The following is a 15,760-nucleotide window of genomic DNA, read 5'->3' as shown; positions in this document are numbered from 1 at the left end:
CACTGATACTGATGTAGTCACACACTACATCAATCCATACTGAATCAAATCCTAAATATGCAATATCATTTAAGACACTGTTAGTTAGAAAAACAATGCAGAAAATCCCTTCACAAAATACAGGAAGCTGGTTAGAGGGCTGTATCATTGAAAGGGGAAATATATCCCTATTTGCTTATTTGACTTGGCTCAGACACCAACAAGTCTGTTAGTAAAGTCCCTGATAAAAAATCAAAAGTTCCTACTCCAACAGCACACACAGTCAGTGTGGCTTGATATTAAGACAGTGCAGTCTACTTAATATGAATCTATCCACACATCCAAGCCAATGAGATTTGCAAAGTGTGTGCAGATCCAAAGTAAAAAGAGATAAAAATCCCCCAAACAAATGAAAGCAAGAGTTTTCTCTCCTCTGCTTTGAGTGATGAATACCAGTTCAGACCTTTAAAGCAAATCACATGAGAGCATGATGGGCCATATTACATAATGGGCCCTTTGACTTTGGGCAGCTCATGAACAACACAAGAGCTTCCTGTGTGATCAATACTGGTATATAACAATTTTCTATCTGGAGCTGCTTAAGATGCAACACTACTTTCCCGAGACCTGGCATGAAAGTGTTATCTTTCATCGGTCCAATTCCTTGCCAATCTCCGTCTCTCCCTCTCCTGTCAGTGTATGACACAGCGTGACATAACAACTGACATATGGACTGTGACAAGTGACAACCCCCGTCACTTCTGGCTCTAAATGGTACTCAGCTAGCCACTAAATCAATCAGATACAGTATGATATGACCATCCAATCAATCAAAGTATTAAGTAACACTAACAGAAGGGGCAAAGGCATTGATGGTAGGTGAAAGAAAGACAGAGCTTCTCTTTGAGTGTGTGCACAGATGAGGTTATTTGTGTTTTTATATAAAAGCTCCCTGGAGACAGAGAAATAGAGCTCAGTAGAAGAACGTGGCCCAGCCCAGCCCAGCCCAGGTCCTCTCCAGGAACACTGACTAAGAAACTTCTGTTTCCACTATCCAACACACATCACGTGGCTGCCTCCTCCAAAAACACACTGTTACATGTAATAACCTTCTTTAATTGTTCCTCTTCACAGACTTTCAGTCATACAACATGCTACTGGGCTATATATATTTCAACTAAAGCCTCTCCCAATGCTACATCAGCAGGGGCCCCCATGGCTCAAAAAAAGATTTAGAGATAATAAGAGGGATATTATTAGAAAGCAGAAGAATGTTGCTCATTTGTAAGCTATCTTGTTTACATGAAAACAATAAAGTAGTCATGCCCTCAAACTACTGAAATGACTGAGTGAAGGACTTTTAAATCTTCTTCTGTAAACATTTCTTCTGTAAACGTTAACTAGATACAATTCACGTCAGAGAACGAACAATATAGCAGGATTAAGATTCTCCAAAAACACTAGATGAAAAGTAAAGTACACTGCTTTTCCCAGATGTGACACTGAGCCAAGAACATTTTTCCTTTAAATTTCTGGTAAAATTCTTTTCTTTTCCAGTTTGGGATCAAAAATTCCTTATTTTTGTAGCAACCTCACTGGTTCGGCCACTAAAAAAAAATCTGCTTTTGGCTGGAGTCCCATGTTCCAAAACAGTGTGATTATTCAGGGCACTGGCAGCTTGCTTGAAGCGGGGGGAGGGAAAGCAAAACATGCAGCCAACACAACACCCCTCTGACCCCCCCCCCCCACCCCCACCCCCACCACCACACCTTTCCCAGCTGTCAAAACTCCCAGTAGGCGGCTGCTTGCTGTCCAATATGCCACTGACTGAAAACCAGACCCATACAACACATTGTAGCAGCTATTGAGTATTCTCACTTCTACAGTAGCCCCAAGGGCCCACATTCATCTGTAACACATCCATAACATGATAAAACCTTTAAAAGCAGCAAATGTATGTACTTCAACATCTCATTCACTGAAAAGTATCTTAAACATTTAATAGATGGAGTTATGTTGTGCCTCTTACAGCAGTCATCAAATAAGCTCAAATGTTTATCAAGAAAGGTCCATTTTTATTGTTGCAGCTAAAGGTGTGGCTAATTTTAATTACTATGCTGCTGGGTAGGTGGGAAGATTCCCCCAGGGATCAATAAAATCGTATCTCATCTTAACCTATCATGGTACATCATAATGTGTGTGTTCATTTATGTTTCTATAATGTAGCTAGTAACTCCAGCTATTAAATAAATGTAGTGGAAAACAATTACAATATTTGCCTGTGAATTGTGGAGAAGTATAAAGAAGTGCCTCAAAAGTGTACTAATGGTGCTTTCCATTTACCTCGGAGGTCAGAGGTCGGAGCTAGGAATGACTTCAAACCCGAGATTACACTGTTCCAGTTAAGAAGTCGGAAAGACTGCATAAAAGAAGTGGACATAATCATTGTGACGTCACCTGTTGGTTTGTGGACGGCCGTTTTGAAGCCTCAAGTTTGGCCGATAGGGCGCCGCCATCTTGAGTTTTTGCAACCAGTGGCACCGAATGTGACCAAATTTGGATGAGACTGTGGAGCTAACTGCCGTGCGTGGAGCTAGTTAACTTGCTTAGGTGCATCTGTAATTCACCTTGACTATCATTTTAACAGAGCTGACAATTTTATCTAGCAAATAACAGTCTTAAAACCAAATGTACTCACTAGAGAAAGTGAACAGCCATCTCCTAACACACTTTTTCAATGGCGCTGGTTAAATTTGCACAGTGCTGTGGGTACGAGTCACTCTAGCCTGATTGACAGGTTACCATGGTAATGACTTGTCAATCACAGATAATTTCGCCCTGAAGCATACTCTACTTTATGGTCTATGTTCCTCTAAATAGGACCATAATTTACTAAATGAACATCATGTTGTATGGAAGAAGACCTGAAACTAGCGATTGAGACCATAATATCATTAGGAAAGTGTTCACTGAGGTAATACATCAGCTGAGAAGTAGGGTCATTTTACCATTATTTCTAATGTAGACGGACTTCTTTTTGCAACCAGAAGAGTCGCCCCCTGCTGGCCCTTCAATAGAATGCAGATTTATGGGCTTCCGCATTGGATTCAGGTATCAGACCTGACCGGAAGCTTCCCACTTGGTCAGAAAACCTCGTTGGCCAGCCATTGTAGTTTAGTTTTTCTGCTGCATTCCAGGGAACTCGTAACTTGGAATTTTCCAACCTCCAACTAGAAAAACTATCCTGGAACGCCACTTAAAGTCGGATTTCCTACTTGTGAACTTGTCAGAAAAAAGATTTACCCCGAGTAGCAGCTGATTGACGTCACACAACAATGGCAGCTCCCGTGAAAGCACACATTGCCTAAAAGGCAACATAAAGTATATTTTCATGTATTTAAATTGAGGTAATTGCTATCATTAAAACCTATTCTGCATGTAAATTAATGTAGAAATGTTTTGACAATGTTAATAGGTGACAGTAAAGAATCGGAGTTATTCAGTAAAATGTTAAAAACGCCAAAACATTTGAAAACATTAGGAAGTATAATCTACAACATTTACTGACTTTTAAGGATTACCACTTCAGTCACTTGTTTTCATTAAAATGGCCAACATTTTAATTAATACTAAGGGCAGCGCTGAGGGTGCAACTGGGTGTACACCTGACAGAGTTTGTCACGGTGAGCCATGTTTTTCGTTCACTTTCGGCGTCATGCACCACCATGCTCCTTGAACACTATTGAGGTTGCAAGTCTGATATTTCAACTTGGAAATTCCCCAGTTCCGAGCAGTCTGGAATTAGTATGAGCAATGCCGCATTCCAGACCGGTCGGAAGTGGGAAATTTCCAAGTTGAAATCAGATTGAGATCCGATTTGCGACCTCAAAGTGTTTCAGGTGCATGTAAATGTAAACAATAAACATGGCTGACCGTTACAAACTTATGTTTCTTTGGCAAGTTTATGCACAGTTATATGGGTAGAGTGGGGAAAGATGTGCGCCCCCCCAGCTCAACATCTATTTGCTGACATAAAATAATATTTTATTGATTTTTTTTGGATCTTTAAGAAGGCCATGCTTTGTGTAACATATTATAAAATAAATAGCTACAGTTGACAAATTAATTTGTATTTAATCAAATGTGAGCATATGTGAGCTTATAACCTTCCTTTACTTCAGACTTTCTGATAGTGAAGTTGCTAGTTGGCTAAAAGGTCTATCCAGTGTCTAAATAATATCTAAATTACAAACTATCAACCATAATAATAACCCCTTAATGTAAATATACACATATACACACACACACACACACACACACACACGTATGTGTATATACACACATACATACAGTGGGTACGGAAAGTATTCAGACCCCTTTAAATTTTTCACTCTTTGTTTCATTGCAGCCATTTTCCAAAAATCAAAAAAGTTCATTTTATTTCTCAGTAATGTACACTCAGCACCCCATCTTGACAGAAAAAACAGAAATGTAGAAATTTTTGCAATTTATTAAAAAGAAAAACTGAAATATCACATGGTCATAAGTATTCAGACCCTTTGCCGTGACACTCATATTTAACTCAGGTGCTGTCTATTTCTTCTGATCATCCTTGAGATGGTTCTACACCTTCATTTGAGTCCAGCTGTGTTTGATTATACTGATTGGACTTGATTAGGAAAGCCACACACCTGTCTATATAAGACCTTACAGCTCACAGTGCATGTCAGAGCAAATGAGAATCATGAGGTCAAAGGAACTGCCTGAAGAGCTCAGAGACAGAATTGTGGCAAGGCACAGATCTGGCCAAGGTTACAAAAAAATTTCTGCTGCACTTAAGGTTCCTAAGAGCACAGTGGCCTCCATAATCCTCAAATGGAAGACGTTTGGGACGACCAGAACTCTTCCTAGAGCTGGCCGTCTGGGGGAGAAGAGCCTTGGTGAGAGAGGTAAAGAAGAACCCAAAGGTCACTGTGGCTGAGCTCCAGAGATGCAGTCGGGAGATGGGAGAAAGTTGTAGTAAGTCAACCATCACTGCAGCAATCCACCAGTCGGGGCTTTATGGCAGAGTGGCCCGACGGAAGCCTCTCCTCAGTGCAAGACACATGAAAGCCCGCATGGAGTTTGCTAAAAAACACCTGAAGGACTCCAAGATGGTGATAAATAAGATCCTCTGGTCTGATGAGACCAAGATAGAACTTTTGGCCTTAATTCTAAGCGGTATGTGTGGAGAAAACCAGGCACTGCTCATCACCTGTCCAATACAGTCTCAACAGTGAAGCATGGTGGTGGCAGCATCATGCTGTGGGGGTGTTTTTCAGCTGCAGGGACAGGACGACTGGTTGCAATCGAGGGAAAGATGAATGCGGCCAAGTACAGGGATATCCTGGACGAAAACCTTTTCGTGCTCTGGACCTCAGACTGGGCCGAAGGTTTACCTTCCAACAAGACAATGACCCTAAGCACACCGCTAAAATAACGAAGGAGTGGCTTCACAACAACTCCGTGGCTGTTCTTGAATGGCCCAGCCAGAGCCCTGACTTAAACCCAATTGAGCATCTCTGGAGAGACCTGAAAATGGCTGTCCACCAACGTTTACCATCCAACCTGACAGAACTGGAGAGGATCTGCAAGGAGGAATGGCAGAGGATACCCAAATCCAGATGTGAAAAACTTGTTGCATCTTTCCCAAAACGACTCATGGCTGTATTAGATCAAAAGGGTGCTTCTACTAAATACTGAGCAAAGGGTCTGAATACTTATGACCATGTGATATTTCAGTTTTTCTTTTTTAATACATTTGCAAAAATTTCTACATTTGTTTTTTTTTTCTGTCAAGATGGGGTGCTGAGTGTACATTACTGAGAAATAAAATGAACTTTTTTGATTTTTGGAAAATGGCTGCAATGAAACAAAGAGTGAAAAATTTAAAGGGGTCTGAATACTTTCCGTACCCACTGTAGGCCAAGAAGTTGTCAGTGTGTGTGTGTGCAGATAGATAGATAGCATGTGTATGTATATATAAATTGAACACACACAAAAAAAATGTACAGGCTAACTTTAACTGGCTAAAAAAAAAAAAATCATATCAACTTGGTCAGAATGGCTAAACATTTTTAGTCCAGTGAGACTAGGGGCAGCCAGAAGAAATTGTGACATTTTGTGTTTTTTGTTAGAATTAGGCTACTGTGGGGGGTCGTCTTACCCCATGTTACCCCCCTCAGCACTGCACTTGGTGTTAATTAAAAGGATGGCCATTTTATTAAAAACAAGTGACAAATATAGCTACACGTTAGCTGTGTAGGCTATCCTTTTAGCTACATCAGTTGGTGATCCTTAAAAGTCAGCAAACATTGTAGGCTATATTTCCAAGTGTTTTCACATTTCGGGGCATTTTTAACATTTTCCTGAATAACTTTTGGGTGGAGAAGATGACTTTCAGAGATTGTTTACTGTAACCAGCTACCTAATCAATCAGTTTATTATTTATAATACAGAAACACACAACAGTGAACCTATGCACCAGGGGTCTGTACCACGAAGCAGGATTTGAGCTTATCCAGGTAACTTCTGGTTAACCCTGGGTTTTCAGTACCACGAAGGTGGTTCACTTCTTACCTGGTCGATCGCCTGGTAACTTATGCTAACCGGCTAACCTGCTCCGGAGCGGGTTATGTTCCAGACAAGAGATCAACTCTATTAAAACGCCGCCTACTGACCAATCAGCTCTTTTGGAAAATGACATCACCATCTTTAGGAAATCCCACAGACTGGTTTGTAGGCTGCTTTATGTTTGCTGCGGTGATACGGAGAAACTCTTGTAGGCTAAAGCGATATCATCCTACAGAGATTGATTAAAAGCCTTAGGCTATTGTTGCCTACAGGTTTTTACAGTAAGCCTACTTACTGCTTTAAAATGTGTTTAATATTTTTTATTTGCTCCCAGTCCGTTTCACACAGCCTGTCGCAGCCGTTAAAATAAATGGGTTTAATTTTTCTTATGTTAGGCTGAATATTATGAGCAGTTTGGTAGAGATATTGAAATACTAAATTTTAATATGAACATAGGCTTTTACGTTAGTAGTTTTCTTATAGGCCTAATACAGAGACTGGTCATGTAGCCATACCTCCCCACCTTTTGTGATGTGGGCGCAGGTAAGTGAGGTGACTTTTCAGCAGCCTAAATGTTGAGATCCAGTCTCAACCACTATTTGAGCACATTTTATGGCATGAATGGATTTTTAATATCATTACTTTATGAAGTTAATATATAACACTTTTTGAATTAATCTCATTTTTGAAGTGAGGTGGAACGACCACTTCTTCAGTGCCAGAGTCTTTTAATGTGGAAACGCCGACACAGTCGAGCTGAAAGAATAAGGCTGGTATTTTCATACAGTTCATAAGAACACATCAAATCAACGCATTATTATAGACTACGCCTGTTCATTTAGGCATTCACACTGAATTTCTGTCTCCCTGCATGTCGGTCAGCTGCAGCCGTGCTACTTAGTTGGGATGTCTATCTCGCATTTCTGTAGAGTTAGTTTGCTCGTTTGTAAAATATGCTACTCTGCTTCCAACACTGCCTCTTTTATGTGAACGCGCTCATGGCTGGATTGGGAAACACTGGTTTGAGTTACCAAGTAGATAACCAGCTTGGTGGTACCGCTTATCCTGACTGCGATTGTTAGGGTTAGTTAAGCCAGATAACAGATCCCAGGTTCCTTACACCAATGCAACGGTGGTCATCATCTTATCTGAAGTAGGCCATAAATGACCACTATTGCTGCCCAGGGCCTGTAAATAATATAACATTGACAGAATATTTCTACATCAATTTACATGCAGAACAAGGTTTACTATTTTATAGTAGTATGTATTATTTTAATTTAATACTTTACTTTCCCTTAGTTTATGGTTTACCATTTACTATGTGCGCTTCCATGGGAGCTGCCATTGTTGTGTGACGTCATTACTACTCATGAATTCGGGGTACACATTTTTTCTCCGAGTTCACGAGTAGGAAATCTGACTTCAAGTGGCATTCCATACTTTTTCTAGTTGGATGTCAGAAATTTCCCAGTTCCGAGCTGCCTGAAACACAGCATAAACACTGTAGCAACACGTCCACAGACAGCAGTTGAACAGCACTGTTTATGAAAATTTATGAGACACAAGTACACAGAAGTGCAAATATACAGTATAAACTACAGCTTTCACTTACTGTTGATACTCAGAGCAGCCATCACCTCTACTTTTTAGCTAACTACTTAAAGGAAGTGGAAGATGTGTACTGGGCAGTCTGCCGATTGTAGAGTAAGTATTTAGAGTATTTATAAGTATGCTACTTTTATTTTTAAGCATAACTTTAAAACGACTGAGCACTGATAGATAACATTTCAAACAAAAATGTTTACTATATTCCTCCTATAACACATCTTATGTCTCACTTTTACCACACCACAACCAGAAGTGACAAAGCACATTAGATTCAGTCAAATACCGCAGGCCATATATTCTCAGACATACAGATACATATAAGTGCTTGAGAGGATATCTCACACACACGCACGCACACACATCAGTCTCCAAATGCCTGCCAGAGCAGAAGCCAAGAATCCCTGGGAAGAGTTAAAACAAAGCTTTCCACTCAACAGCCAGATGGGATAAATTAATCCTCCATCTTAACACAACACTAAACGTTCAACTTAGTACGTGTGTGTGTGTGTGTGTGTGTGAGAAAGTCAGAGGAAGAGGGGAGGGAGGCAGACACTGGGATGTCCCACCATTTCTCCCCTCTTGGATGAACTTTTCTATAAATCTCACATCCTCTCCAGCTCCTGTGGCCAGGGCCAAAGGACCATCCATGAACTTGTCCCTAAATCTCTCTGTTTGTCTCCTCATCCATTGAACCGCTCCGCAGGCACCTCTAAACTTGTGTGGGACTCCGCCCCACTTTGTATCTTACGACCTCATTTAAAAAAATTCCTGTCTCTCTTCCTTCAGACATTCCTCAGTGTTCCCCCGGTGCAGCCGTTTGGCACCAAATTCATTTTCCCAGAACCTCCATCTGCAGTTATCCCCAATCATCCGGGAACTCTGATGTATCCCAGCCCCGTGTATGGACGCAGCTCAGACTAGAGGTGGGAGACATGACCATAAAATAATATCACAATATTTCAAGGTATTTTTGCGATAATATTTTTGAGGATATGACAAAATAGTTAAAAAATATTACTGGATTCGAACTCAATAACAATAGCTGTTGAGCTCTCCTCCCTACTCAACCAAGTGCTTCTGCTTGAGGTAGTGAAATAAGTTTGCTGTTTGGCCCCCTTTAAAGTCTTCTTGCACTTTTTACATGTTAACTTGGTTTGTTGTGATTCTAAAGTCACTCTTTTTGGAACTAACATCTCCACTGTGGAGCCGGTCGCAATGTTACTTTTGCTTTTTGCCTTGCTTGTTGTTGCAGTGTGTAACGGTATGACAGCATTACATCACCAAGTCAACAATATAATTTAAAAAAAATCATATTAAATATTATACCGGTAGATCATTAAATATGTTAAGGCACACCCCTCGCTCAGGCTGGATTGATTAAACACCGCCAGGGTACTGGCAGAGACTTTAAAAAGCATATTAATTTTCACAACTATAAAGGTCTTCTATGGTGAAACTTTGTGAAGAAAATTACCTACCTACACAGTTTTTTTCTAGCATAAAAGCATGACTCAGAGAATGAGCCATGGCCTAGTGGGAAACTCCATACAGAAACTGTGTGTGGGCTACATGGGAATGTGTGTGCGCAAAAAGACACTATTACTTTTAGACTTACACTTCTGCTGACTGCACACAGTCCTCTCCCACACATCCGTAATATTCATGTCTCTCTGCTATTTATGAGCCTTGTTCGTGACATTGACGTACGCCAGAACATCTTCCCTTACGCGACACACCAGGAAGGCTGTGGATTACAAATGTGACATTCCAGCAGGAAATTCCTTCAGCAAAGGAGGCAAGGGCGGACTGTGTGCAAGTGTGTGATGGGGGTGCTCTGTGTCTTCGAACACGACATCCAACACCTCGTGCTCTCTTTCTCTCACTGTCGAGCGGGACATCCCGTTTTCATGAATGGCCTTGGCTTCAAACGCCTGCCGACCACGAGCACCAGCTCTCTCTGCATCAAACACACTCCCAGCAACATACAGTATATCTCACCTATTTACAGCATCTGTCCCCTGTCAGCTGACCTCACTGCAAAGCATGTTTTTTTTTTTCAATGTTGCACTAATTTCCTGATAGCACTCCTGCAGTCCACTTGCAGTGATATGAGGAACAGAAACCTGAGTACTCTGCTGATGATGGAAATTTTTTAACAGCCCTGCCTACCTTTGTTTCTCAGCCAATGACCTTGTCAGTACTTATTATAATCTTTTCTCCTCTTTTTTATGCATTGGTAATCATAGTATGTAAAAATGTATCTAATTCCAACAAATGCAAGGATAGACTGGGCTAACTCAACAAGCAATAAAGGATCTCCAAGATAGTGTTTTATGCCTCCACATGCCAGAACTAACAGTCACAGGTGTAGTTAGTCATCATTTGATTTTCCTGTTCATCACTTGCACAAGCATGCATGGCAAGCTCATAAAAAAAGTCATGAGAAATGTGCAAGCACAGGTCTGTAGTAGCTACACCATTCAGAAAACAGTGAACGCCACTGTCAGTCAAACAACCTCAACATGGGAAGAAGCTTTAAAACAGTCACAGACTTAATGAAGTACAGATCTGACAGAAGTGATTTAATTCTCACTAATGAGTTTTGTTATCAATGTCGTCTCAATAGTAATCCATTAAATCTGTGGGACACAATAAGAGGGCAACATTCTTCTTTCTGGCCCCATCTTTTACTGCAGTGGGGTTTGTTTCAGTTGCCAAGAGGGCAGACAATGAATCATTTAACAGAAGACATGAAACAAATTAGAAAATTATTCTGTCTGCATTCCACAGAAGAAAAGGAGAGGCCTCCCACGGCGTGTGCCTAATAAGTTCAGCTATTTTCTCAGCAGAGACAATCAAGAATGCCACCAAACACAGACATAAGACAACTGGGTGGCACTACTAATTAAGCTATGCAAACAACAAATGTGTGTGTCTGTGGGTAAGGGAAACACAGAAGGGAAACAAGTGGATTTATGTTCTGAACTGTCCTGTCGTTATATGGGTTTTACTGCAGTAGCCTAACTGACAGAAGCCCCTTGTTGATGCTGGGTAGTCTAAACGGTCTTACCAAAGTAGTCAGCCTTTGGTTGGGCATCCATCTCTTTTTCGAGCCGCTTAGTGAGGGCTTCTAATTTTATTTCCGCTGTTGAGGGCCCCTGTGCAGGGGGCTGCGTGAGGAGAGGCTGGCAGAGTAGTTGGACAGGCTTAGGGGGGCACAGGACTTCAGCTTCAGCACTGACGGCCTGTCCACTGCCGGGTTTTTGGTTCTGACCTTGACCCTGGCTGCTGATTTTAGAGACGTTACCAGGGATCAAGGCAGCAGGTGTCACCAGGGCTTTGGGTTGAGGTGTTTCAGAAGGTGCCGGTGGGAGCAAGGAAGCTGCCACAGTACCATTGTGGCTGGCAGAGGGCCTTGAGGTTAGAGAAGGTGGTGCGTAATGGGCTCCAGACTGTGTGGAGTGCTGCTGAATGGGGAAGTCAGCTCCTCCTGTGAAGGCACTCAAAGGCAGGGCAGGGATGAGGTCCGGTTTTGCGGAGCCAGAGGGCTCTCCGGCCCATCCCCTGGCTGGCCCGGCTGAGGAGGGTGGACTCCGGTTTACAGATGGGGTGACAGCCTGATTCTGGTGGGATGTTAGACTGGTGGCGGTGGGAGGTACAGACTGGCGCTGGGGCTGCTCCTGAGATAAACTCCCAGACCCAGACCAAGATGGGGAGAGCTGGCTCTCCGTGGATGGGGCCCAAGGAGCCGGCTGGCTGACTGGTTGACGAGCATGCGCGGGCGTGCTATGAGGCGCGTTTCCTGGACTGGGGGGAGTATGGGTGCTGTGCTGATATGAATGTGACTCTAAGCGCTCCATATTTTCATAATTATTTCCGTAGCCATATGCCTTGCCGGCTGGAAGCTCAGACTGAATGATTGTGTGTTTCTGGCCGTCAAACGGTGCGGACTGAGTCCCAGCCGTGGTGCCTGGCACAGGGCCAGAGACTATCGGGGGCTTCGCTGCCGCTTCACCCGGCTGTCTGTAACTATTGATGGGCGGTCTGTCTTTGGTGCAGTATGTGCTGCTGTGGCCCCCATTCATTTTCATGGCATTGTTGTTTTTTGCCATCTCCTCTTGGTGTTTCTGCATGTGTATTTTAGTCATTTTGGAGGCAAAAACTTTTCTTGTCTCTTCAAAGTCGGGGTTATTTCCCGCATCCTTCCTCGTGCGAAATAAACCATCTCTGGATGCTTCATACATGTTTAGGTCCTCGATAAATTTACTCGCCTCGAGTCCTAAATCCTCGTATTTATCCATTTTGAAGATACTTTGAGTTTCTGCTTCAGTAAAGAAAAGTTACAAGTTGTTATCTTAAAAGGCTAAAGCCTAACTAAATCACAAGTCTGTAATGTTTAGAGTTACAGAGTAACGTTATTTCCAGAGTTTTAGCTTACAGTCCAGCAGCTCGTAGTCTTGACAGGACAGGGCTCCAGACCCGCGGTGAAACTTTTCTGTTATTCCAAAACTCCCCCCTTCGTCTTTTAATCGTCCGAGGTCAACAATTAAAAGTTTAAAACTCCGCGTCCTCCTCGGTGAAACGGCCGCCCGTTCAGCTCAGCTCTGCCCCGAACAAGCCGCCGTCTGTCTGTTTATAAATGTGAGCCGATCCCAGATCCGATAGCCTAGGCGACCCCACAAACTGCCCCCTCCTCCCGCCTTACACTCCCAGCGGGGAACATTCATTCAAAACTTTATCCTCCGCCACCTCCGGCGAGAAAAAAGAACTTCAAAGTAATTCAAATAGCTAATGTCGTTCGCTGATAAAAGTAGTCTACCGTTAACGAGCAGACCGTGAGATAACCGTTGGAGCACGGAGCCGTACGTGGCCACCGGTCGTCAGTTGGGAATGAAAACTGGGAACAGTTTGTTTTTTAAAGGTGCAGTGCTCAAATTAAGCCACAAGTCAGAGTTGAAGCCAACCAGCGCTGGTATCAGTCACGTCAGCTTACATGTAACTAGCGATGTCTCGTCTTAAAATAGCGGAACCTGGGGGCAGATGTTCGTCCTCTTGTTCAGCCCAAACTGGCTCTTACATCCTGTGTCAGGTTTAAAAATACCGAGAGCTAGTTGACTCAGCCGCTTCATTTTGAGTCACCCAAGCACTTCAGCGTTTTCCTTTTGCTCCATAAAATGAAAAGGCTGAACTGGAAGTGTAACGTTACGGAGTGGAGTTTTTGCTGTGATAGAATACAACTAAAAACATTTATTAAGTGTCATATTAAATAAATTTGAGTAAAAGTAAATTTGAGGTAGGCTACTTTTCCTTGACTCCACTGCAGTTTAGAAGGAAATATTGTACTGTTACTTCACGTCATGTAGCCTTCTTGACAGCTACAGTTGCTAGTTAGCTAGCATACTTTATTAAGATTTTACATAGCCAAAAAAACATTTAATCTGCTTATAATATATTAAGCTATTTATCAAACAACAAATAGCCGACTTAAAGTTAGCTCCACCTCCACCACTGAGAACTTTTACTTTTCATAGTCAAAACTTCAAATGCAGAACTTTTAAATGAGTGTTTTACAGTGTTGTATAATGAAGTAGAGGATCTGAATGCTTCTTCCACTGCAAAGACGAGGAAAAATAAAGTCAACGGGGGATGGGTAATTATTTTGGTATGTTTAGGCCCACACTGGTAATGTTAACATATTAATCTTGCTTTAAAAACACACTTTGATAGATACATGTGGGTAGATAAAAGTGATCTGTAGCACTATGACACAACATTTTAAAGTTTCCTGCATCTAATAAACAATCTATGTAGTGAAGTAAACAATAACTATACTGTAACTGTATGGGTGTGTTTTTCTTCTGGTTAAGGGGGGCTATTTACAGTGCCTGTGCCCCTTCTGTTTTGGTTGAGTGATGTCACACATTCCTGCTCATCACCCCCCCCACACACACACACACCCCACACACACACACTGACCCCTCCATTTTGTGTCGACCCTGGCTGGAATATTTGAGACAGTGTTAGGGTACAATAGGATGAACTCATAATGTGTATGGAGGAAAAAAGGCTCAATCTCACAGCAAACACATAGGGACACATTATTTGTGTCCTGAATGAGCCTGAGTGTGCATAAATTGTCTGACAGACACAGTTTATGTGAAAAAATTTGGAGCCAGTAAGCTGAGGGGGACTCTAGGCAGCTGCTGGCGGTGTAATTAAAACAGAAGGTTTATAAGGCATGACCATCTGTATGGTTGGGAAACAGTCATCATAATACAGCATTCCCTTCAAGCAATAGGCTTAAACTTGCTTTACTTCTTTCTTACATATTTTCACAAAAACAGACCCTCAGCTCTTAAAACCCCCAGAGACCTCGTTCACTCGCAAACTGGTGTTAAGACAGTAGGAATGAGTGACCACACATCCAACAGAAAGTTGTTGCTGCAGCAAAAATGGAGACATACATGCAATTTATAATGTGCATGACTGCAACATCCATTTGAGCAAGGAGTCATAAAGCAGTCTCTATTATATTTAGGCATTTAAAATTAAACACTGCATGTGTCACATTGCTCATATGTTTTGTAATGGACTAGTGAGGTTAATTCATGCACGTGGTAACAACAGCAGGGGATTTGGAAAATTTGAGATCATTTGGTTTCACCGATTAGGTTCATTGGCCCATTTGTGTAATTAGCGCCTAATTAAAGTAGGAAAAACTAGAAAGATGTGGATTCGAACTTTACTTCCAAGTATTCAGACACTCCACACATTCATTTTTACTACTAGATCTTAGGGTTTAGGCAATATTTCTTCAGGCATACAAAGCCTTATTAGTTTTATGGGGTGTTTGGCCCTGTTTGCACTTGGCATGAACATGGGTCTTGGATGATCCAATGGACAGCTTCAAGTATGTCAATTCACATATCGTGTCTCCAGGTGTCTGGAGTGAGCACCTGTCATCGGATCATGCTCTATATGCCAATAAACAATGAGTGGAGATCAAATGAGTTGTTTTTAACCTGAGTTAATCATGTACGGTTTATCAGAACACAAATGAGACAAGAATTAAGTTGGGAAAAATGATAGATTCTAGAGGTGTGGAGTATTTCCAAAGGCCTGGCCTCACTGATTACTTTACAAAATACAACTTTATTCACTGATTTTGGTGAAACTGGATCATATGTCATGGAGAAAATATTTTTTCCTGATGGGACAGATAGCTTCACTTGTTGCTAAAGTAACCGCGAACTGCTGCAAACTGTAGATGCAGTTAGCTCACTTAGCCATGCAGCCAGCGGTTGTGTACAGTAAACAGATGAATAAATTTGGCAAGTGTGGTGTGTTCACATGCATGCCAAGACTTTAGCTTTATACTCAAAACAATAAAAAGGACTTGGGAAAATCTGCCTGTACAATGAGCTCACACAAAAAATTCCCACGGATGACCAAATTACCAGCCTAGAGGCCAGCGTCCGAGATAATGAGCTGTGGCATTACAGCGTCCCCCTGTGAGAAGACACAGCCCAGTCCTGGGACTCAACTGGTGCACTGGAGG

At 42.0% G+C, this 15,760-nt stretch overlaps 1 protein-coding gene across 1 annotated transcript in view; it reads right to left on the bottom strand.

Moving 5' to 3' along the window:
* The window catches only part of LOC119897841 (Wilms tumor protein 1-interacting protein), a 29,954-nt gene extending 16,683 nt beyond the window's left edge, over window positions 1–13,271 (bottom strand). Inside the window, exon 1 of the mRNA XM_038711833.1 lies at window positions 11,273–13,271. Coding sequence (XP_038567761.1) covers window positions 11,273–12,503 — 1,231 coding nt within the window. The 5' untranslated portion in view covers window positions 12,504–13,271. The remainder of the gene's footprint in view (window positions 1–11,272) is intronic.
* Between the last annotated feature and the right edge of the window lie 2,489 nt (window positions 13,272–15,760).

This window comes from Micropterus salmoides, unplaced genomic scaffold, assembly GCF_014851395.1.
Source record: "Micropterus salmoides isolate LMB-PRFRI ecotype aquatic unplaced genomic scaffold, ASM1485139v1 Ms_hic_scaffold_11, whole genome shotgun sequence".
Taxonomy (NCBI): domain Eukaryota; kingdom Metazoa; phylum Chordata; class Actinopteri; order Centrarchiformes; family Centrarchidae; genus Micropterus; species Micropterus salmoides.
This window is presented reverse-complemented; position numbering and strand designations above follow the sequence as displayed.